General features: G+C 40.2%; 1 protein-coding gene across 13 annotated transcripts in view; it reads right to left on the reverse strand.

Annotated features, from left to right (window-relative positions):
- ERC2 (ELKS/RAB6-interacting/CAST family member 2) overlaps window positions 1-23475 on the reverse strand; it is a 923107-nt gene that overhangs the window by 408623 nt on the left and 491009 nt on the right. For all 13 annotated transcript variants that reach the window (XM_043587674.1, XM_043587670.1, XM_043587678.1 and 10 more), the window contains one exon: window positions 15950-16085. In XM_043587674.1, the coding sequence (XP_043443609.1) occupies window positions 15950-16085 (136 nt within the window). The remainder of the gene's footprint in view (window positions 1-15949; window positions 16086-23475) is intronic.

Here is a 23475-nt window from a genome sequence, read left to right on the forward strand (position 1 = left end):
TCTCCACTCTTACAACAGTTAATCAGATCAAAGACCTGAACATTCGTAACAGAATTGCTTTGCTGCAGAATTAAGATAGGAGGAAAAACCTGCTCAAAGGGGCCTGTTGCTTATTTTGCCACCTTTCTCCAGATGTTTGCAGTCTGCAGACTGTGTTTCCTAAACGTGTGCATAGAGAGTGCCTGCCACACAAGGCCGTTGCTCAGAGGCCAGGGTGGAATGAGGTTCTCTCACTATGCTGCTGGCCCTGCTCTCAAGGAAGGTCACTCCAAGCAGCTTCCAACGGGGACGGTGCCTCCTGTAGCTGAAGTGAGGAAGGAAAAATAACCAGGGCAGCTCTCTAAAGATGCACATCTTTAAGTGTGAACAAGAATGCCTCTTAAAGGAAAACCCTGTTCAAACAAACCTCATGACAAGGTCTAGTGGGTACATCTTCTATTGTCTGATTATTCAGCGATTTACTTATCCCACAGTTATTAATAATAAGTTATCATTATCTTATTACTTACTATCAATGAAACAGCAGCAGTAAGACATAAGCCCTCACTTCCAAGGAGGCCTCCATAGAATCTCAGTTGGAACACACTTCCCCTGTTCTCTCCAAGCCCCCCACCATGCACTGCTGGCCAGGGGGAGGCAATCCTCTTTCCTCCAGGACAGAGCTCCCCAGTCCTTCTCTCTCTGTGAAGTCAGCAGCTCCCAATCCACAGAAATGCTATGGGAGCTCATTTTCCTTTCTGCTCACTTATCATAATTCACTCATTCAGTTAGTCAGAAATATTTATTAGATGCCTACCAAGGGCCAATCCTGTTCTAGATACATTAGAGAATCTGACATTCTGGGAAGGGAGATGGACAAAGTCCCATGTGCTCATGGAAAGACAGCTAGGAGACAAGTACACAAATAACTATATTATATTTAGGCTAAGCTATGCATGATGAGGAAAGATAAAGTCAGGTTGGGACATAAAGAATTACAAGAACAATTAATTAGAAAGAACATTCAGAGAAGGCTCTCTGAGGGGATTACATGTGAGCAGAGACCTGCATGAAGTAAAGGAATAAGTTACACATGCATCTGAAGAAAGAGCATTCTAGTCAAGGGCAAAGCAAGTTCCAAGATCCAAGGGCAGGCAGGCTTGGAGACTGGTGTGCTGGTGCACTCAGTGAAGGGGACAATGGGAGGAAAGGAGTCTCAAAGAAAACCTGGACCAATTGCACAGGGTGCTGCAGGCTATGGTGAGGTCTCTGGGGCTCCCTAACAAGTGTAAACATGGAACAACAACATGACATCAACAGCCTCATCAGCATCCTTGTGGCACTGGCCAACGTGTACTCTGTGCTGAGTGCTGGTTTCCTAAGTTACCACAGCACTAGGAGGTGGGTACTACCGTCACCTAAGATCCAGAAACTTTTCTCACATCACACAGGTAGCAAGTGGCAACATCAGGAATCAACCCAGGAATCCATTCTCTTAACCAGTGTGGTAAAAGCACACCATAGAAAAAGCAATTATAGCTCTACATGATAAAGAGAAAAAAATATTTACATGTATCCAAAAATTATCAAACAAACCCTGCTAATGTTATGTGAATGAGTGACTGTGGCTTTTTGTAAGACTCCACTGAGTTGTTCATATATGTGTTTCCAAAGTACTGGGGTCAAAGTGCTCAGAGGCAAAGGCAACTAGACTGGGAAGTCTGTACCAGGTGATGGAAAAGCCCCTCCAGAGGGTCACTGGCTCTCGGGTAAAGAATGTTTGTGGATAGTTCGGGTGAGATTCTGCCATTAAATATAACAGTGACAAAAAGTAATCCGTGATTTAAGATGTAACCAAATAAACAAAATAAGCATCATAAGTAGACATCTTGACTATTTTATCTATACCCCCTATAAATTTATATAGTCAAACGTGAACATTTTTTATGAAATTTAGAAATACTAGATGGCTATATAATCAGGGTGGCTTATATTTGGGTGTATACAATGATATTTCCTGACTCATAAATAACAGAAGGTAGTGCTCATCAGAACCAGGGAAAGGGTCCATCCCTCAGCCTGAAAACATTTTCAGGGAAGCCCAACAAAGCTACAGGAGGTGGCTTGGGTGCAAAAACTCAGGCTGCTTTTGCATACAGTGTTCATCTTCTGAACTTGTACTGCTATCTACTCCAACCTATTTTTAAAAATCTCTTTGGGCTATTATTTCCCCATCTCGTGGTATGTCTTATGTTTATGTCTTTATGGTTTTGTCTGTCCATTAGACAGAATGAGAGAGAAGAACCTGGTCTCAGAAACCAAGGAGGTTAGTACAGAGCCTGACACAAGTGACTGTGGAATGAAAGAATATATAAATGCAACTTCGATTTCATAAGCTTTAAAATATAGAGATATGTATGACCTTATTTTTATGTGGGGAAAAAACAAGTCTGAAGAATTTAAAATGTTACAAAACCTATTACAGCTGAAAAGAGGGTCCTCCTTTGGCTGTAATGTACCTCCCAGACTACCTAGTCCCCAAAGACGTACTGCTAACTATCACCCTGTCTCAAACATTGGACTCCAGTGCACACATGGCAATTCCTGTGAAGTGAAACTTTATCCAGTCGACCAAGACATAGTCTAGGATGGCCTTAAACCCCCATTTAGAGTAAAGGACAAAATAACCTGAAAGGTGACTAAAAGGGTAAGGCCTTTATTAAGCCAGGTTAAGAGAGGTGTAGTTCATTCAGAAATTATAAGCTCATTTATGATCAGACTCAGGCATCCAGGAGACATACATACATTCAAGGTTATATTGTTTAACTGTTAACGTGTTCAAATTTGCAGTTTTCTAATTTCTCATAAAGTTCCTTTCACAGCCAAATAAGTACAACCAAAGTAAAAACAAGCCTGCTAGTAACAACACAGGGACGTTCTGTGCTTCATTTTCAACCCGTACAATTGATTTTGGCAGCATAGCAGGAACCTAAAGCGCTACAGTCCACATACCAAAGAACGGCTTTAGTGGGAAGAGGGCAAAACTATGTCCAAATGAGAACTGACAACAAATACGTAAAATAATTCAATTGTATATGGTAAGGTTGGAATAATTTCCACTTATTCCTCCAAAACATTCTTCATCTAATTTGGGAAGTCAGTGTAGATCCCAAAGTCAAGAAGTGATAGGGAATATCACTGTGCTTGTCGTAAACATCAGCTTTTTAAATGAGGTGCAATTTTTAAAAAGTATATCAGAGGTAGAATTCTCTTGGCCAATCATTCTAACAAAACTGCTTTTTAATCAAGTGTCAGGCACAAAGACACTGCAAGATGCCCAGGTGAATTCTTATTCATCAAAGATAATTTTATGCTTAATACAGTGTCACTGCAGAGTTTTTTCAATCTCAAACTATAATCAAAGAGCTAATTGTATATCTCAGTTATCAGCACTGTGAATTGTCTAGAACAGCATTTACCCAAGTTCCATAAAATACTAACTCTTTGCAATGTAAACAGATGTTCCAGGAAAAGAAAAATTCTTTTCATTAAATGACTTGGAGAAATTTTGGATTAAAGAACATTAAACAGGTCTCTTGATTACAGAACATCCAGAGTCTTGACTATGCTAATATGCATAGTGGTTCTCCAAGCACAGGATAGAGTATGTATTGTTTTCCAAAAACATTTGACAAATGGAATCCTTTCTTCTAATGATATCTCATAGAATTTCACTTTGATAAACATGCTTTAGGAAATGTGAACCTAGATCAGATCAACCCGGTTTTTGTCAAATTAGTCTCTTTCCATTTTCCCACAGTTCATTATGACCCACATACTTGAGGGAGAAAATAGCCGCTATGACATAGTGGCTTATTAAAATAATAGTCTACTTCACCAACAATTACATTTAAAAGCCACATAGATCCTGCTCTTGAGAAAGAAGTCTGAAACCCAGGTGGCTCAATTCTGAGGAGTTCCTGCATTGTGTATCTTGTGTCCAGACTGTCACAGTTCTAATCTTTATCTTATACTAAAAAAGTAGCAATCGGTGGATGTGTTATTGTAACCAACTACTCTGAAGAAAGAAAACATTATGTTTTAGTGCACACAACAAAGTTTTCTCAAAATGGCAGATGTGGCACTTCAGATAGAGAAGAGAAAGAGTTTAGAATAAATGATATTTAAAGCCAAATAATATATTTGCACCACAGCTGGTACTGAAGGAGACCAATGGATTCCCAACTGGAAGACATCCTTGCTACTGACATGGATGCTCTATGTGGGCAGCAGCATCCCCAGTTGTCCATGAGATGCCCTCTTGGATGGCACCTTTAATTATCACATGAATGCACCCTTAAGTTAGTCTCAGGATGCCAGGATTTTGGAGTTGAAAGGGGACTTACCTTTCAATACAAGCCTCTCATTTTGTAGATGAGAAAACAGGCTCAGAGAGGAAAAAAAAAATTACTTGCCCAAGATTACATGGTTAATTAGTGACTGAGCCTAGACTAGAACCCACATCCCCAACTGCCTTGGTACTCTCTTTCCTTACCCACTCAACTCCTTGTAGCCCAGAGCAGACCTGTGGTTCAGATAGCCTTCTAGAAGCTTCTGTTCTGACTTGTCCAGCTGCAGACATACCCTCATGGCTACCTCCTTCCAACGGTTTTTCATTCCAGAGCAAGAAGCAGCCAAGGAACACATGATCTGGTTCACTTACAGAAGCTGCTGCAAATCAGATGCCCAGGGAAGGACATCTTTATTCAGGAAAAAGATCTTGAGATATTCAAAGGTAAAGAATCTTGTCTTACCAACTGTTAAACTGCAACAAGTAGCACAGTACCTGGCACACAAAAGTCCTCAAAAAGCATCAGTGGGGCTGCTTGCAGAACTCAGGGCAGAGCATTGCATGCCCTGAAGAAGCATCCCAGTCTCTCCCATTATTTAAAAAAAGAAAAGAAAAGAAAAGAAAAAACTTATCCACTATTCCACAAAATTCACATGATGCCTCCTTACCCAAGTTTATGCTATCTAATTCTTCCATTTTTGGAGTAGCTTGACCATCATCTTCACTGGTGCCACAGTTACTGGGACCAGTAAGCATATAAAGAAACAGTCTGTACAGGAGAGAGGGGTGCACCCACTCATGACTGAGACCTGAGAAAGAATGCCAGTTCCTTCTCTTTTTAACGTCACCAAGTCCCAATCTTCTCAACTGTACAATGGTTCCAAAGATGGTAGCTACCTGGGAAGCTTCTTGAGAAGATTAAACAAGTCAACAGGTGTACAGAGCAACTTGGCCAACTAGGATTAGTTTTTAACTAGGTTTGGTCTTTTGTATTGAAAAGAAGTGTGAAGCTGGGTAGGCAAGAGTCCTGAGACCAACTCTGTGTGTCTTCCATGGGCGTCAAAGAGGAGAATACCACATACACATCACATACTCACTGTCGATGAAGTGGTGTCCTGCCCAGATTCCTCTTCAGGACTAAGGCATTCCTTCCTTAGTTGTAAGGGATGTGCCTTCCAAGGTTATGCCCTTCCCAGAGGTTGCTGGGATCCACTTACTTATTGACGAGGGGTAACAAAGGCCCAGCCCTCTCATCTGAATTGGGGTCAACTCCCTCAAAATGGCCACCCCACCTCCATGGGGTGCTGATGGGAAATACTGAGCATCCCTTGCAACTACATTCCAGTTCAACTTCTCCAGTGCCCAGTCCTGCTTCTCTCTCTTCCTGAGATCCCCCTGTCCCAATAAACCTCCTGAATGTTAATCTCACTCTCAGTTTTGCAGGGAACTAAACCAAAGACATTATCATTAGGATAATTCATTGCTCAATAAAAAGTAGTGGCTAATATTCTTATTGTTGAAATGTTTAAGCAATCCACGCTTCTTTTCTATGACAAGAGTCTTCCTGAGTCTCTTTACAGGTGACATCCCTTTATGGTTGAGGAATGTGGCAAAGGTATAAATAACTTAAACAGATCTTTATTTACCATCTAAAAAGTCCTAAGTTATATAGTCTGTTCTCACAATTTTCTTCACCAAGGACTTGGCACTTCTTTAGGTATTCCAATTTTAAAGACATAAAAAAGAGTCACAGAAGATGATAGAATACTCTGTTTATAAACTTTGCATAACGCAGGGGTGCCTGGGTGGCTTAGTTGGTTAAGCATCTGACTTCAGCTCAGGTCATGATCTCATGGTTCGTGGGTTTGAGCCTCATGTTGGGCTCTGTATGCTGATAGCTCAGAGCCTGGAGCCTGCTTCAGATTCTGTGTCTCCCACTCTCCCACTCTCTCTCTTCCCCTCCCTCAGTCACACTCTGTCTCTCTCTCTCTCTCTCTCTCTCTCTAAAAAATTAATAAACATTAAAAAAATAAACTTTGCACAAAGCTTAGTGTACTCTGAGGAATCATTTTATGTCATCTTAAATGGCCAATCTAATATCCAGTGCTGAGAGAGCACAAGCCCAAGTTTGGGGCTTACAGTAATGATTCAAATCCTACTGAAGGCAGACATATAGCTTCAGTGGGCTACACAAATGCCACCAGACATGGATGCACAAGGCCTGAGATTTGGTCTCCCCTCTACCAATAACTCCAGCTGGAATCTTGGGCAGGTCATGTGCCTTTGCTGGGCCTGACATCCCTCAGCAGCAAAGCAAGGGGCTTGTATTAAATAAAGTGTAAGGTCCTTGCTAGTAAGAAAACCTTATAATTTCTAAACATTGCAGGGGCTTTCCAGGCAACATAAATAAGTAAGATGTAGAGGGAAAGTGTAATACCAGAGAATAAATTAAAAGTGTCATAAATTCAAATTACCAACTTCCCAAATGTGTATTACAGGAGAGACTATTAAGTGACTAGGAACAGATTTTATAGTTGTATTTTCCTTTTGCAAGATTTCCATCTAAATCATTGCCCATGTCATTGATTGTCATTTCCTTAATCTGGAGTGTTGGAATATACAATTTAGCAATGTTCTGGACAAAGCCATAAGTCAAAGTTAACATTTTAAAAAATTAACCATGCCCAGGTCTCTGCCTTGCATAGCAACATGCTGAAATACCAGCATCTATTAAAAAGAGGTTATTGATGTTGGGGTGACATGCACTGTGATTTGCAGGTGCTCCCCTGACTAACCTCTGGTAGTCATATCTCAGGGTAAAGCTGCCATAATTACCCTGACCAGGAAGAGTTGGTTTAACTGTACTGGTTTGTTTTTATTGTTTTTTTTTTTTTTTTTTTTGATGCATGTTGAACATGACTGTCCTTTAGGGATTTCTGGGTCCCTAGTGTGTGTGAGTTATCATGTGAATTCTACCTCTGAGAAAATAAGGTGTGCTGTCAGCATTATTTTCTTCTTTCAATCCCCTTGCCTTCAAAGTGTGGGTTCTTCAGTAATTCCTTCATTCTCTCTATTTTGAAAATTATACTGGGGGCACCTGGGTGGCTCAGTCGGTTAAGCGTCCGACTTCGGCTCAGGTCACGATCTCGCGGTATGTGAGTTCGAGCCCCGCGTCGGGCTCTGTGCTGACTGCTCAGAGCCTGGAGCTTGTTTCAGATTCTGTGTCTCCCTCTCTTTCTGACTCTCCCCCGTTCATGCTCTGTCTCTCTCTGTCGCAAAAATAAATAAACGTTAAAAAAAAATTTTTTTTAAAAAAAGAAAATTATACTGCACCTGCTACAGATGCTCCCAAGTACACACCCTAAAGGTTTCTTTTCTCAGTGACTTTTAATGCACTTTTGGTTCAGAAACTTTTGCCTGGGGAATCAATTTCTTCAGTTTCCAAAAGCTGAGGTTGTCTGACCTTCACAGGAAAAACTTTTTTTTAATTTTTTTCATGTTTATTTTTGAGAGAGAGAGAGAGAGCATGAGCAGGGGAGGGGCTGAGAGAGAGGGAGACACAGAATCTGAAGCAGACTCCAGGCTCTGAGCTGTTTGCACAGAGCCCAATGTGGGGGCTCAAACTCACAAACCGTGAGATCATGACCTGAACCGAAGTCGTACACTCAACCAACTGAGCCATTCAGGCGCCCCTCACAGGAAAAACTCTTAAGCATCAGTACTTCCTCAAAGCTTTGACTTTAAGGATACCTACAATTGCAGATGAGTCAGTGAACAACTGCCTGAGGCTCAGTTTCCCCATCTATAAAATGAAAACATACAAACTTGCCCCCAGCCAATCCCAAAATCAATGGGAAGATCCAGCATGAAGATTACCCCCATGGAAGCACTTTGAGAAGCACCCAGAGCTCTGGCTGGGATTTGTTGTTATTGCTGTTGACTAAACTGATTATCTGCAGTGATTTTAATAAACATATAAAAATGGTGTCTCCAGTTTATGGTCCAAGCCTCACCTCAAAGTAAGCCCAGAGGTCAGAGTTAAAGGTAAATAGAAGAAAGGCAGATTCTACAAAGCAAGCCCCCCTCTCTCCTTAGACCTGAAGTACATCTATGAAAGCTTCTAATTCTCACTGGGGAGCACAGGGGAGGATGCATGCTGCCTTTCCCTTAACAATTCACATTTCAGGGACCAAAAAGAGAAAATGGAATAATATCTAAAAAATAGTTGGATCCTTCTTAGAAGCCTCCTTCAAAATGAGTAAGAGATTACCATATTATTCCATCAAGTTTCCTTTCTCCATCTCCCATTTCCTCAAGCTTTGTCATCCCAGGGCATTCAGGACTCTATTTCCATAATAATAATGATTTAATTTGACAAATATGTTGCATTTCATTCTGTAGGATCTTCAGCCTTTGACAAACATTCACTTTGCTGAAGACTGTCTAAGAGCCACTAATGGAGTGAAACCTGAAAACCCTTCAGAAAAGAATAATGAACCCCACTCTGTCTCCAGGGGGTAATTTAGTAGGTAGATTAGGCTACCTACTAGGTTGATTAAGGGTAAACCTCTCTTTTCCATAGAAATATATTGTGTTCGTACAGAGGGGCTGTATGAAGTGGGAGATTAGGTCACAAATCCTCAGGAAAAAGCAAAATATGTTTCTCAGAAGAAACATGCAAGTTACTGCACATTTGGAAAAACGAACAATACTTCATTGGGAGGAAAGAAGAAAAACTCCATATACAAGTTTTATTTACATGATTTCACCGGGCTTCTTGGAACATTTCTAACAAATGGTTAGTTCTCAAATACATTGCACAGGATGCCTCATCACCTCTGACAGTCTATGAGTTACCACAAAGAGTAACGACTCAACTCAAGGCTACCAGAAACTAATTTTCAAATAAGATTTTCTGAGACTGCCTATAGGGATCTGTTGTAACAAAAGTCATTTTTAGCTCATGGGGGATTATAGTGTGAAAGAAAAACAAATGTCAAAATAAATCCCCAAGGAAAGAAAGCACTTCTGTAATAAACCTCAGTCCTACCCTCCAACATTCTGTGCCTTCCACAGACTCAAAAATACTTGAGTATTTCTTGTTGTCTGAAACCATGAACAGAGTCTGGAAATGTTGGACGTGGCTCGGTCCACATTTCAACAATGTGATGGAATTTATTCACAACTTAATGGAACATCCCAATCTCTACACATCAAGATTGAAAATCCCAAGGCAAACAAAACACCTTGCATTGAGTGTTAAAAGAAATCATATTAAATTCTAATGCAATTTTGAACAAATGTGGATTTTTCTTTTAAACCTGTGTTTGGAGAACTTTTCGCATCTTTCCATATGTTGAACAAGATGGCTGAAATGGAGCCTCCCTAAATCACTCTACACTGTGCCTACTGAACAGCCATGAAAAACCAGGAACTGAATAAACGTGTTTTGACAATGATGGATCTCTTAACTCCACTGGTCAGGTTTCTTCTAATGGCAGTACTTAGAAGTGTACCATAACACAGGAACATAGATCACAGTTAGAGTAACAATTTTAAGCTTAGGGAATTGAAAGAGAAATGAACTTAACTCAGTGACTTGGAGAGATGAACATACAGATATGAGGCTTAAAAAATTGCTGCTTAAAACATATGTGTCCCTCTGCAAAGAAACAACTTACTAATGCTTGGGAACTTCATAATGAACTATATGTTTTGCTGAAAGCTATGCATTTTTTGAGGTTTATGTTGTTTGTTACACTTCCTCTGTTAGCTGTTACACTTCCTCTAACTCTAATTGGAGAAGCAAAGTAAAGGAAGTCCCCTTGGAAAAAAGACATGGATGTAGAGGCTCACACAAATTGAAAAATAAAATTGTCTTTCTAGCTTTTTTTTTTTTTAGAACTCTACTAAAAGGACAAGGATAAATGGGAACATTTCATTTGCTTTTTAAACTCATCACACTTGGGTTTAACCACTGGCAGAGAAGAAACTTTACAGTTCCCTGGGAACCTATAATTTGGAAACGGAAGCACACAAGAACAGACTTTAGTTTTCAGGCAATAAATTGAAGAGAATTCTGCAGACATACAACAGAAAAAGAGCATAAAATATTGGCTTGTGCATTTCTTAGAATGTTAGTTCATTAACTCGATAACTGCACAGGGAAAATTGCAGCCAAAATTTACAAAGATGTCCAATGGGATTTCAAATTGGCATATTTACTCAGCAAGAAATAGCTAGAGGCTGGGGGTATGGGGTGGGAATGCATCCCATTCTGGTAATGACGATTTAGTGTGAATCTCCGGAAAGACACCTTGTTGAAAAATCTCCATGCAATCTCTAAGGGGACACACAGAAGCCCAAAGCCCCAAGGCCAGACATAAATATCATCCTCCACAATCTGTGTCCTGGGGAACAATTCTACAGAATTGTACAAAAAAAATCATGATCTTACATTCACCTTTAACACACAATTCAACATAAACTTGAAAAATGTTTTAATTTTCCTCCTTATTGCCCAATATGTTGTTTAATGTTTTATTGGAAACTTTCGTTTATTGTTGTATGCTCTATATCTGTATTACTCATCAGTATAAAATAGTTGCAAAGGATCTGTTGGACGATACTCCCAATGGTCACTGTCTTCTATGGTTAAAAGCTCATTATCAGTCTCTCTGGGAGAAAGCTCTAATAACCGAACCCTACATAGATCAGGTACTGTGCAAGGCCCTTTCATAAAGTGTATCTTATTTAACCCACCCAGGGAGGTAGAGACTGTAATTCCCATTTATGGATGAAAAAAAGTGAGAGTCAGAGAGGTTCCCAGCCTTACTCCTAAGCTAATAGTAATAAGGGTCGGTATTTGAAAACTGGACAGTTCAGCTTCATGGCTCCTTCTCTCTCCCTTCCTGCTCTCCTTGCCAAATTCTCCAAAACATGATTTAAGAAGTTAAATCAAGAACACTCTCTATTCCTATAGATTGTGGGTATTTTCTCCAAGGGGCAATAATTCAAGGTATTCAAGGTATTTTCAGACAAAAAAGGAAAAGGACTCAGGACAAATGCACTAAACTGTCTTCTGTCCTTAATGTTATCAAGCTGGGCTAGCTAGGGTGTTGGTCTCTTCACTTGTATCATGAGAAGCCAGTGGGATCAGAATGCAGGGCTGTGCAACAGAGACAACCAGTGGTCAATTCCATTGCACGTGTGCTTCAGAGAACCCACAGTGCTTTTTAAAAGTGAACTAAACCCATAGATTCCACATAAAAATTTCTATTTTATGGCAATCATAGGGTCTCTCAACCCTAGACCTACCTTTGTGGCAGCATTCAGCCAAAGCTTAGTTGTCTCAATTCCTGTTGATGAGCCATGGGCTCTTGAGTTCTTCACAGTCCCTACCACTCTCTATCATATACATATACTAGGATGTAATTTTCATTATGTCTATGTCATTGTTTTTTCTTATGTAGGGAAATATTTCTACAAATCCTATCTCTTTTGACAGATTGAACAATTGGTCTCAAGCCCTTACCCTTCCTTGTATCTGCCCCTGTAAAATGTTCTCTTCACGGGGAGAACGCTTCCCCAATCCTTGCTTATTTGCTCAGCCACGTGCCTTGTTTTGGCCAGTGGGGTGGGGTGAAAAAATGTCAGTTTAAGTCTAGGCTTTATGAAACCTTATATGTTTTTGCTTACTCTCTGTGCCTCTGCTACTATCATCAGAAGAGTTTCTCCTAAGTCACTCACACCCCTTCAGCCTGAGTCTCAGAATAAAAACATGTGGAAAGGAACTGCTCCAGCCACCCACAGACCTACAGTGAGAAAAAGGCATGCCCACCCAAGTCTACTCTGGAGAAGCTGAGCCACTTAGCCTGAAAAATCTGTGAGAATAACTATTGATGCTTTAAAGTCATGGGGTTTTGGGATGATTTGCTACACAGCATTATTATGGCAGTTGCTAACTGATACATCTCCACCAAAAAGGAAAATTAAAAGGCTGAAAGAATGAGACACAATAATTTTTTCTTACATCCAAACCTGTTTCTTATTTATGCTAATAACCTAGACCCTGAAGGCATCTGAGTATGCAACTCCTGCCATAAAACTATAAACCTAAGAACTAAAGAAGGTTGGGTTTGTGAAATGTTTCTTAGCATGACTGTATATCTAGATTGGACTAAAACGGCCCAGTTTTTGCCTGTTGCTATTATGTCCTGGTTTGAATATATTCAACTTTGTCTCCAATTTTAATAACAGGCTGAATCTCTTCAATCTCTCCTTTGGAATCTGATCCAACAGCTATTATTGTTGCAGAAAACACTCTACCTGATATTTCTCTGGATATGATACCTATTTGGTTGGCTGATTCAAGAAGTTAGCACGTCCAACCATTACAAAAAAACTAGTGTAGAAAAAATCAAATTTAGTAGGTGTCAATCCCATAACTACCAACCAATCCACCACCCATGTAACCAACCAAACAAGATCCTAGTTGACACTTATTAAAAGGATTAAGAAGCTAACTCATAAACAGGAAATACTTAAAACAACAGTAACATTAAAAAATCAAATGTCCCAAGAAAGGAAAGTTCTGTCCTCAAAAGGCAGTAATTATTTCATCTGAGTATATCTGCTTAACAATCCAAGAAAGTGGGAGTTTCACTCTCTATTAACCTTAATCAGAGACATTTTCATCAAAATTAATCGTGATTACTTTTTATTGCATTTCAAATGCTATCCTTTATTTGGGGTGGTCAGGAATGCAACTAAGTAATTCCAGACCATGCTATCTTTTATGAATAGGTCTATGAGGTAGTTATCAAGGCCCCTTATTAAAATATTGCTATGCAAAAGTTCATGAGTCAAAACAAGACATTAATTTCCATAACTAGATGTGTCCTTAGAAAAGAAACGACTATAAATAGAAATGACAGCAACTTTGATGCTCAACACGTAACAGAGTAGAACTGTATAAATACCCACATATATCATAGACAATTTCACAAAATGTTCCTTTTACCTTTTCTTCATTCTCATAATAACAGTTAATCATTAACACTTACTATGAGCACAGATTGTGCCAAGTACAATTCTAAATTCTCTATATGCATTGACTCTAATCCTCAGAGCAACTCAGGAGTAGATGTAATTGTGATTAGTCCCATTTTACAGATGAGGAGACTGAAGCCAAGGGAGAGTAAGTCATCTGCCCAAGCACATTCAGCTAGTAAATTCTGAAACTTGGAATAAATCCTGGGTATTCAAGCTCCAAAATCAGTTAAAGAAAGATAGTAATATTTACATCACTGAAAACGACACTCAATTCGTCTGCTATGTTCTGTGCCCTGACTGTACCTTGCTCTACTCAGACTCTATACCTTTGCTGATGGTTCTCTTGCCTGGAGTGCTGTCCCTACTGCTGCATCCCTCCCATGTCAGACTCATTCAGCTCTAATCCCAACCGCTCCAGGAAGACTCTCCACCACTCAACAGTTTTCTTGTCGTCCTCTTACAACTCTTCTCCAGAACTCTCACCATCTAAAGATGGTCAGATTAAGTTTGAGTCCTGGTTCTGCCACTTACTAGCCAAGTAATCTTGGGCAAGTTATGTAACCTCTCAGCCTCCTTCTTCTCAAACATCAAATGGGGTAACAGGTAAACCACCATGTAGATGGTTGTAGTGCACTCTACAGTTTTACTGTCCAGCATAACTTCTACCAACACACTCCTTTCTTTTTTGTGGGAAGTCACCTATTCCCACTCTCAGCCCATATGACTTGGGTGTGGCTAACCCCTATCCTCTAAGCTCCAGGTGGTCACATCCTGGCCTTGTCAATATATGCATTCTTTCATTCTTTGAACTTTTGCTAGAACCACTAAGAAATAACTTTTCTCCTCCCCCAAGGTGACTGCGCTCACAATGGAGGCTGGCTGCTGATGGCCATGGTTGGCATCACTGTGGACAACTTTCCTAAGAATCAAAGCAACAAAGAGCAACTATGAGTAGGGTAGAGATGGATTCCTAATGCCACTGTTGGAATATCTGAATGAAGTCAGGCCTGAAGTCCACCCTTCAGTTAACTGTCCTTTTCAGTTAACTGATGCCCTTTTTTGCTTAGTTAAGACTGAGTTGTGTTCCTGTCACTTGCAACTAAGAGTCCCAACTAACCCAGTTCATATAAGAATTAAATAGGTGCTATAAAGTACACAGCACAGTACCTAGTATACTGAAAAATTCTATAAATGATAGCTACACTGTTATGGTTCCTCTACATTAGTTTCTTGAAAGCAGGGAGACCCGGAGTCAGGTATACCTCCACTCTTTTACTAGCATGTCGCTTGATAACTTTTCTGAGATTCCAATTTTACCATATGTAAAATCACTAACACTGTGGTGAAGAAAAAATGAGACTGTATGCCTGGCAATAAAATGTTCTACAAATTTTGGTTCTCATCATCTCAGTCTATAGGCTCCAATTTAATATCTCATATGACTGGGGGGGAAACTAAGGTCCAAAATCCTGGGACAAGAACGGAGGAAGTTGTGGATTCAAATAAGCTAATGGTCCATGTGAAGTGGTCCCACGCCTGAACAAAGGACCTGATGTTACTACTGTGCAAACCAAATCAGGTATCCAAACAAAGGGGCTTGACTGAAACCATTAAGGCAGCTCTAGGATACAGAGGAAAAAGAAACTAATATTGACTAAGTAATCTCCATGTGCCATGCTCTGTGCAAGACATTTCCTTGTATTTCCTACCCTAGAATAATTACTTATTTCTCTTTTGGTCAATTAAAAAGATGAACTGTGAGTACATATTGAAACTATCTAACTTCTTCTATCTCCAAGGAGGAAACCTGATATATAACTACAGAAAGACACTAATTAATAAGCAAAATGTAACATGAACTCTGGCCAAGTTGAACTTAAACTACTCTGTTTAAAGCACATTGGAATAAATAAAGGAACTTCAAAGCAAATGCCCTGTTTTAGCCTGAATGTTTTATTGAGCACATGGGGAGAGCTCCTTTGCCAAAAATAGGGATGGTTAATGAGGAAAAATTGGTGTTTTCAGTCAGCCAGTTGGTTTCTCAGATAGGGCTGTCCGTTCAGAGATAACTATATTCCACAGAGAAGACAGAATAATGATCTGCCTCAGGGCCTCAGAGTTTTGAACAAAACAAAACCAGTTTTGTAAACTATCTGAAAGCATCCTTTTTCAAATACCTTCTGTGATAACACGCATACATTACCCTTCTACAAATGCCAAAGCCACTTAAATACAATTCTAAAAGGAGGACGCTTCTATGTTTTAAGCTTCTTGCCAACTTTATAAATGCGGCCCTTACTTTTTAAGGTGAGGTATTAGGAACCAAGAGACTCTGTGCAGTATTAGATTTTATAGCATAATCAGCTCTTCTTGGGCACCATTCTGAAAATGATACTCCATAATTGTAAAGACATATTGGGTTCTCTGGGAGTACACAGTTAGTGCTGGACTCAGAGCTAAGGCAAGGCCCCCATTTCTGTGCATGTTTTTCCACAGCAAAGGATGCATGTCGGAGGAAGTCAATCTCCAATTATTTAGGTATAAAGAGGAGGAGCCTGAGCTCACCTGCAAGTGCTGTGAGTTATCAGCCATGCTATCTTCTCGCCTGCGGACTTCTTCCAGTAACTGGGCATTCTTCTTCTTTTCCAACTGTTGGTTGTGCTTGAGGTTGGCCACCTTTTTATTCTGATCCTTCATGTGCCTGAGAAAAGTCAGCAGACTGTGGTTAAATTCAACTACTGGATGATCATATGTTATCACAACATGAGTACTAAGGATAGAATATATTGACATGGATTCGGGAAAAGGTAGAACTTCAGATTATTCCGAAATTCATTTAAGCACAAGTACTTATTGATCACCCACTTAATGCCAAGTGCCAGGATGGCACTGGGGCTGCTGTAGTGAATGAGGTATGTATAGTCTTCACCCAACTCATGCAGCTTTAAGTCTAGTGGGAGAGGCAGACCAGTACCAAGGAGACACAACTTAGGTTTCCTAAGCAGGGGGGTGGAGGGGGGTGATAAATCACATGCTGTGAGATGATGACGTGCATTGCATGTGTGGACAGGCATTGAGTGGGGGGATGACTTTAGGCACTGTGGCCAGGAAACCTCCCTGAGGTGGCAAAATATTGGGTAAGACTCCAAGGAGCCAGCCAAGAAGTCACCAGTAGAGATGCTCCCCAAATGCAGGGAACAGCAAGTGCAATTCCCAAGGCAAGAAAGGACCAACTACTTCTAAGGACTGGAAGGCTGCAGTGAGGCTAGCCCAGGGCAAGGGTCTGGAAGAGGGGTAGAACCTAGGACTGCAAAGGTAGGCAGGACTCAGGGAATAAAGGGCCCCTGGTCTATGACGGAGAATTTATTTTCTTCTAAGTGGTTGCTCTTCTAATTATTATTATTCTTTTGGATCATGTTCCTATTCTGAGATCATAATCCATTACTTTGATTTTAAAATAACAATTACAAGGTTCCAATCAAATACATTGTCATCACTTAGCTCAAACAGAATAACAATTTGGGTAATCATCATGTTAAGTAAAGCCCTGGTGTTCGGATTAAAAGTTCTTAATGAATCTACAGGATGTCAAAGTGCAAAACCATAAAGTAAGCAAGTGAGTAAAAGACTACAGACAAAGGATGGGTTAAAAAAAGTGGGGGGAGGAGTTATAGGCTTAATGTGGACTATTTCACCAGCAGCGTTTAGCAAAACATTCCACAGATTTAGGCAACCATGTCCACGGCAGCTGGTATAAATCTAATCCCACACGTGAGGAGGCAGGAGGGCAGTACAGAGGGCTCAGGAGCACTGATTCCAAAAGAGGAGGGTTGCAGAGCAGAATCTTTTGGGATCATTCCTGACCCCAATTTCTCCTCCCCAGTATTGCTAAGTCAGCTGCTGTCAATGAGCCTGACTCCCAGAGCAAGCAAGAGAGAATCACTGCTCTGATGGAAATGTGCACAAGATGAGAATAGATGATACACAGCAAACATGTCAAATTGAAATAATTACTAATCAAATGGAAGACACTCTCAATAAGAAACTTTTATTTCTAGTCCGCATAAAATTATATACTCGGCTACTCCCTTCCACTCCAAGAAAATGAAATTCAAGAGAAGTGTTTATTAAGCTGAATGATCTTCTATCAGGAATTCCTACTAATGAAAATATTCTGAACACTGGTCTTTAAGAATATTTACAGTACCAGCTGAAGCAGTGATTTTAGTATTCCTAGTGACACTTATTAAGAGGATTATGGTGAGAGAGAACAGCCATCTACTTGGTCAACACGGGGATTAGATAATTTTTCTCTGATATTTCCTTATTTGTATCCTATACAAATAGGTAAGATACACATCTGAAACTACCAACTCAAGTCTACACGCTAATCTTCTTTTAGGAAATTATCTTTTGGTTACTATAAAGATGTTGAAAGCAACCTCTTGCTTCCTAATTGAACAAGGATATAGTATTTCAAAACTCATACCAATCTGGGGCAAGCACACTTTCCAGTTCAGGAAATAAGGTCAGTGCCCAGTAATAGGATGTGATAGGTCAGTGTTATTAGAGATATTGTTTAAGTAGAGGACATTTTTATAAAGAAATACTTTTTATATCTTTAAAGCACACATTTAACTAGAACCAACTGCTAAATGTTTTTCACCCCAAGTACCACTGATAAAGAAAATAGACTATTATCATGAACATCATTTGCATAACGAACTCCCACAAAGTTTTCAGGGCAGTGTGAACATAGACCTTACTTTCAGGAATATTTCATTTTTTTTTCAATCCAAAAATACAAAACAAACAAACTTCCAAATCCATGCATCCCTTAAAGCTTTCCTTTTTTTTCTACATTTTTAAGTTTTTATTTATTTTTGAGAGAGAGACAGAGCAGGAGTAAGGGAGGGCAGAGAGAAAGAGACACACAGAATTCAAAGTAGGCTTCAGGCTCTGAGCTATCCGCATAGACCCTGATGTGGAGTTTGAACTCATGAACCATGAGATCATGACCTGAGTCAAAGTTGGACACCTAACCAACTGAGCCACTCAGGCACCCCTAAAGCTTTCCTGAAATACAAATAAGTGGCTAAGAAAAATGGAAGACTGAAGTCTGGAAATTCAAATGTCTGACTTGGGACATGAATGATTGGAAAAGAAAAGCTTGGTTGTGAATGGCACTACTCTGAATTTGGCTATTTGGATGCATGCACAGCAAGGTGATGAAAATTGTCATCTTATCTTTGTAGACATGAGCATCAATAGATATGTATAAAGTACACACACTCCCTTGAAGAAGTGCTATGGTTTTCAAATATATTTCTAGCAGCAGAACTCTTTCTTCTAATAAAAGTTTACTTAAAAGCCAAAAAGGAAAAGAAGGATTGCTCTGGTCGAGGTGGGAAAGAGATTAAGAGTGAGCAGAACCTCACCTACTAGACAGTCACTCTCTCAAGTATCCCTCAGAGAAGCCAAGGTTACCTGAAAGAACAGGTTGAAACAGCAATTTATGGGGTAGGAGGAGAGGGAGAGAATTCATGAAATTTAAATATATGAGATCCCCCAATAAAGACAAAATACCCCCACAGAAGCTCACTAGACACTTGCTGGTTTTTGCTAGTAATAACTTCAGCATCTCCAAGAATAAAATCTGTAGGTGACTTATCAGTCCTGCATCTCCTCCCATGTGCAGAAGTAAACCCACATGCATAGATAAACAGGGCTAAACTCCATACAGCTCTCAATTGTACTAAACTAAGGAAGTTAGAACTCCTGGGGTGCAGAATGCAAAGCCCTCTAGCAATACTGTCTGAGAAGAAAGTGTCATTGATACCCACTTCCCAAATTCTCACCCACGAGGCAAATCAGATTCTAAGCCTCTGACAGAGACTGACCTGCTCCATGTTCAGAAATAAAGTTTCCTAGGGATAAGCTTTTTTTTCTCCAGGGAAACACCATTAAAAATATATCCAAGATGCAAATTTTTAAAAAAGCAGTTATGGGGGCACCTGGGTGGCTCAGTCAGTTAAGCGTCCGACTTCAGGTCAGGTCGTGATCTCACGGTTTGTGGGTTTGAGCTCCACATCGGGCTCTGTGCTGACAGATTTTGTGCCTGCTTCGGATTCGGTGTCTCCTTCTCTCTCTGCCCCTCCCCTGTTCATGGTGTGTCTGTCTCTCTCTCTCTCTCTCAAAAAAAAATAATAAACATTAAATAAAAAAATTTTTAAAGCAGTTATGGGGGAGGGGTTAGGTTGGTTGGAGAGTACAGTGGTAGGGTCCGTTTAAATTGACTAGTGTCATTAAGCAAGTCATGTCACATCATTAAGGAATTTGGATTAAATTAAAAAATTCCAATAGGTATCAAGACCAACAATGGTTACTATATTAAGAATGAATATCATAGAGGACAGAATCCTGCTATTTTTCACTAGAACAGTGGATCAAATTAAAATTAAAATTAAAATTAGAAAGTGTTCCCTAACTTATTGGTGAGAAAGTGTCAGGCTTTATGGCCTCTAGAATCACATAGCTGGGAGGCAGCGTGGAGCAAGAGGTGCATATGCTACTCTAAGTCCATATGTATATTGTGTATAAAAGAGAAAAACCAAAACTTCTTTTTTTTTAATCTCAGCAGAAACAAGATGCTGGTTTTTTTGTTGTTGTTTTGTTTTTACCTACCTTCTCTCAAACATCTTAAAAGATTGATAATATCCATTGTTGGAGAGGATACCAGAATCTAGCTCTCTCATATGATGTCAGGAGGAGTGTAACTTACAAAAATTGGTTATAAAATTATAAACTAATTTGGCAGTATCCACCAAAGTGTCCATACCTTTTTCCCAAGAAAATCCAATTCAGGAAAGTAGCCTACAAAAATGTCTGCACATACGCATGAATATTTATGCACAAAATTTTCATTACAAAATTTGACATTACACTGTCAAAGTAAAAATTTGAAAACTGCCAAATATCCATCAGAAGGAAATTGGCTGAAGAAATCCAGCACATTCATACTCTGGAACTCCAAGCTAGCTAAGAAGATTAAGGCAAAACTGAAGTATGGACACAGAAAAACCTTTAAGACATATTGTTAATCAAAAAAGAAAGCAGGTAGCAGAATAATACATATAGTCTGATCTTATTTATGTTAAAATATAAAGGCTTATTTGAATGTTTATTTACACATATCCATGGAAATGGAAACTGCTACAAACCCTACACCAGTCTGTAAACATTGTACCACTGAGGAACAGAATGGATCAGGGAAGAAGGGGGAGCTCCCATGTGTTACTGTATGCGTGTGTGTGTGTGTGTGTGTGTGTGTGTGTGAGGTATAAATACATATAAGAAAATGCACAGATATTAAGTATAAAAATCGATGATTTTTGACCAATCAAAATATAGAGCATTGCCATCACCCAGCCTCATGTCCCTGACCCCTGAGAGGAAGTAGTCACTATCCCAGATTTCATCTGCATGGATTTGTTTTGTGTGTTCTTGAACTCATATACATGGAATCATATAGTACATGCCCTTTTGTGTCTGACTTCTCTGACTCAGCATAAGGTTTTTGAGGCTTATTCATATTGTGCCTAAGTTCCATCTTATAGCTGAAATCAAGTGGTATTCCATTATATGAAAATACTACAGTTTGATTAGCTATTCCCTTGTTAAATGGATATTTGGGCTATTTCCAATTTTTTGCTGTTGAGAATAAGGTTGCAATGAACATTCTTGTACCAATTTTTTGTGGACATATCGTTTCATTTCTCTTGGTTAAATAACTACATGTAGGTATAACTGGGAGTGTAAAATGGTGTAACCTCTATGGAAGACAATTCTGGGATATAAGAATCTTCCAGGAGCCACTGAAGGGCAGGAGCTAGTAGCATAAACTCTGGAGCTAGGTTGCCTGGGTTCTCATCAGAAGTCCACCACTCTAGCTGTGTGAGTATGAGCAAGTTTCTTAACCTCTCTGTACTTCAGCTTCTTCATATATAAAATGGAAATAATTGTAGCTAACTCATAGGGTTACTGTGAAGAGCTAATAGGTTAGTACAGGTAAAATGCTTACAACAGATTCCAGCATGTTTCCTCTGCTTCATTCTTAGCTCATAATATAAATGTGATCATGTCTTGTGTAATGTCATGAATACATATCTAGTGTCTTACTTCCCACATTGGAATAGCAACTATTTGAAATGCCTCAAACAGTGGACTTTGGAATGCATTATCAAACCCTCTGTGTCATTCATTTAGCTTTCAGTGTGCTTTACTTAATAATAAGATGAGAAAGGGGCGCCTGGGTGGCGCAGTCGGTTAAGCGGCCGACTTCAGCCAGGTCATGATCTCGCGGTCCGTGAGTTCGAGCCCCGCGTCGGGCTCTGGGCTGATGGCTCAGAGCCTGGAGCCTGTTTCCGATTCTGTGTCTCCCTCTCTCTCTGCCCCTCCCCCGTTCATGCTCTCTCTCTGTCCCAAAAATAAATAAACGTTGAAAAAAAATTAAAAAAAAAATAAGATGAGATGCATTCCTGGAAGGCTAACCTAATGGAAGCATTGCAGAAAGGTCACGACAAGCATGGGTAAGTGAGCTGGGATCCTGAAGTGACTGCACAAGTAGATGGCCACATACACAATGGAAGCTAACAATGAGTATTGCATGCAGAATTTCTGATAATAATGGCTTTTACTGTAACCACTGAGATGATTCCACTTTTTTAAAGCTTGCAAATACCATTCAGTATTTCGGCATAGCTATACATTTTAGAAAGCTACATAACTATTCCAAAGATATTCTTATAGCACATACAGATGTGCTAAGTGTCATGAGCATGATAGTCCTTCCTGAAAGACAAAGTATCTGGCCAGCTGTGGCTACTTGAATCCAGCTCTCCTCCCAGCAAAGAGCAGCAAGTAGGGCCAAAGTCTTAGGACTTAGCTCCAATATGACTTAACTCCCCCTCTTCTAGAGCCCATATGCACTCTCCCCTCCCTCCACTGTTGACTTCCCCACCCACACTTGGAAAACCTACAAAGCAGGTCACACAGCAGGAGCTGGTCACCGTCAGCAAGAGAAGGATTTGTTTTTCTTGTAGATATTTCACTCTGGAGAAGTTCCGAAGGGCTGACTTCCTTCAACTGTTCTCCCTTATTCTGGCCCCGAAGAACCTCCTCCCTTCAGATATCAGTAGAGCACCACCCTAAGAATGGATGCAACTCAATGGCTGAGTACCTACACTAAAGAGAGCAGATAGTAGGGGACTCTTATGGAAGACCCCAAGAAGAAAGCCAGGTGCTCTCTGATACCCCTTGTCCTCCTCCAGATGCATTTGGTAGGACTGGCATGTACCCACAGGACACTCAAAGGGAAAAGGCTGGCCTGTTTTTCATACTACTCAGGACTCAATGTTTAATCCTGGGGCATCTAAGAACAAGACACTGTTGCTGGTGAGCAAATCATACACAGTTACAAGGGTCACATGACCAAAAAGCCTGGCTCCCATTTACTATTCATCAAACAAATGTCTTGCTGCTTAGCTTCTCATGTAGGTGTCATGACCCAGAGAGCACAGACTGGTCATGAAGGTCTGAGAATGGTAGCCCTGGAGTGATTGTTTTTCTCCCTGTCAAGTGATAAATGTGTTGTGATGTTCTTCATTACTCTCACTGTAGACTGGACTATATGCTCAGGCTTCTCAGCCCATATGGTCCAAATTGGCATCACCAGGAGAAGCCAAAGCAAGGTTGACAGACCCGCAAGCATCCCCTACCGCAGGACACCATAGCTCCACCTATCCCATGGTGCTTTGGTGCCCTGCAGGAATGCAGACAGGGAAACCCAGAGTATGCAGACCCTTTGCCTCCATCACTCCTGTTACCACAACACCTCAAGTCACCATTATTTCCTGCCTAGACCATGATGCTCTTCTCTCCTCACTGGTCTCCCTGTTTCTGCTCTTGTGCCCCCTTTAAGCCATTCTCCAGCCAGCAGCGAGAGTGAGTGTTTCAGAACAAGTCAGATGATGTCCTTGCTGATGTACAATCCTCCAACAGTTTCCCATTTCCCAGAAAATAGAAACACACAT

This window comes from Prionailurus bengalensis, chromosome A2 (assembly GCF_016509475.1).
Source record: "Prionailurus bengalensis isolate Pbe53 chromosome A2, Fcat_Pben_1.1_paternal_pri, whole genome shotgun sequence".
Lineage (NCBI taxonomy): Eukaryota > Metazoa > Chordata > Mammalia > Carnivora > Felidae > Prionailurus > Prionailurus bengalensis.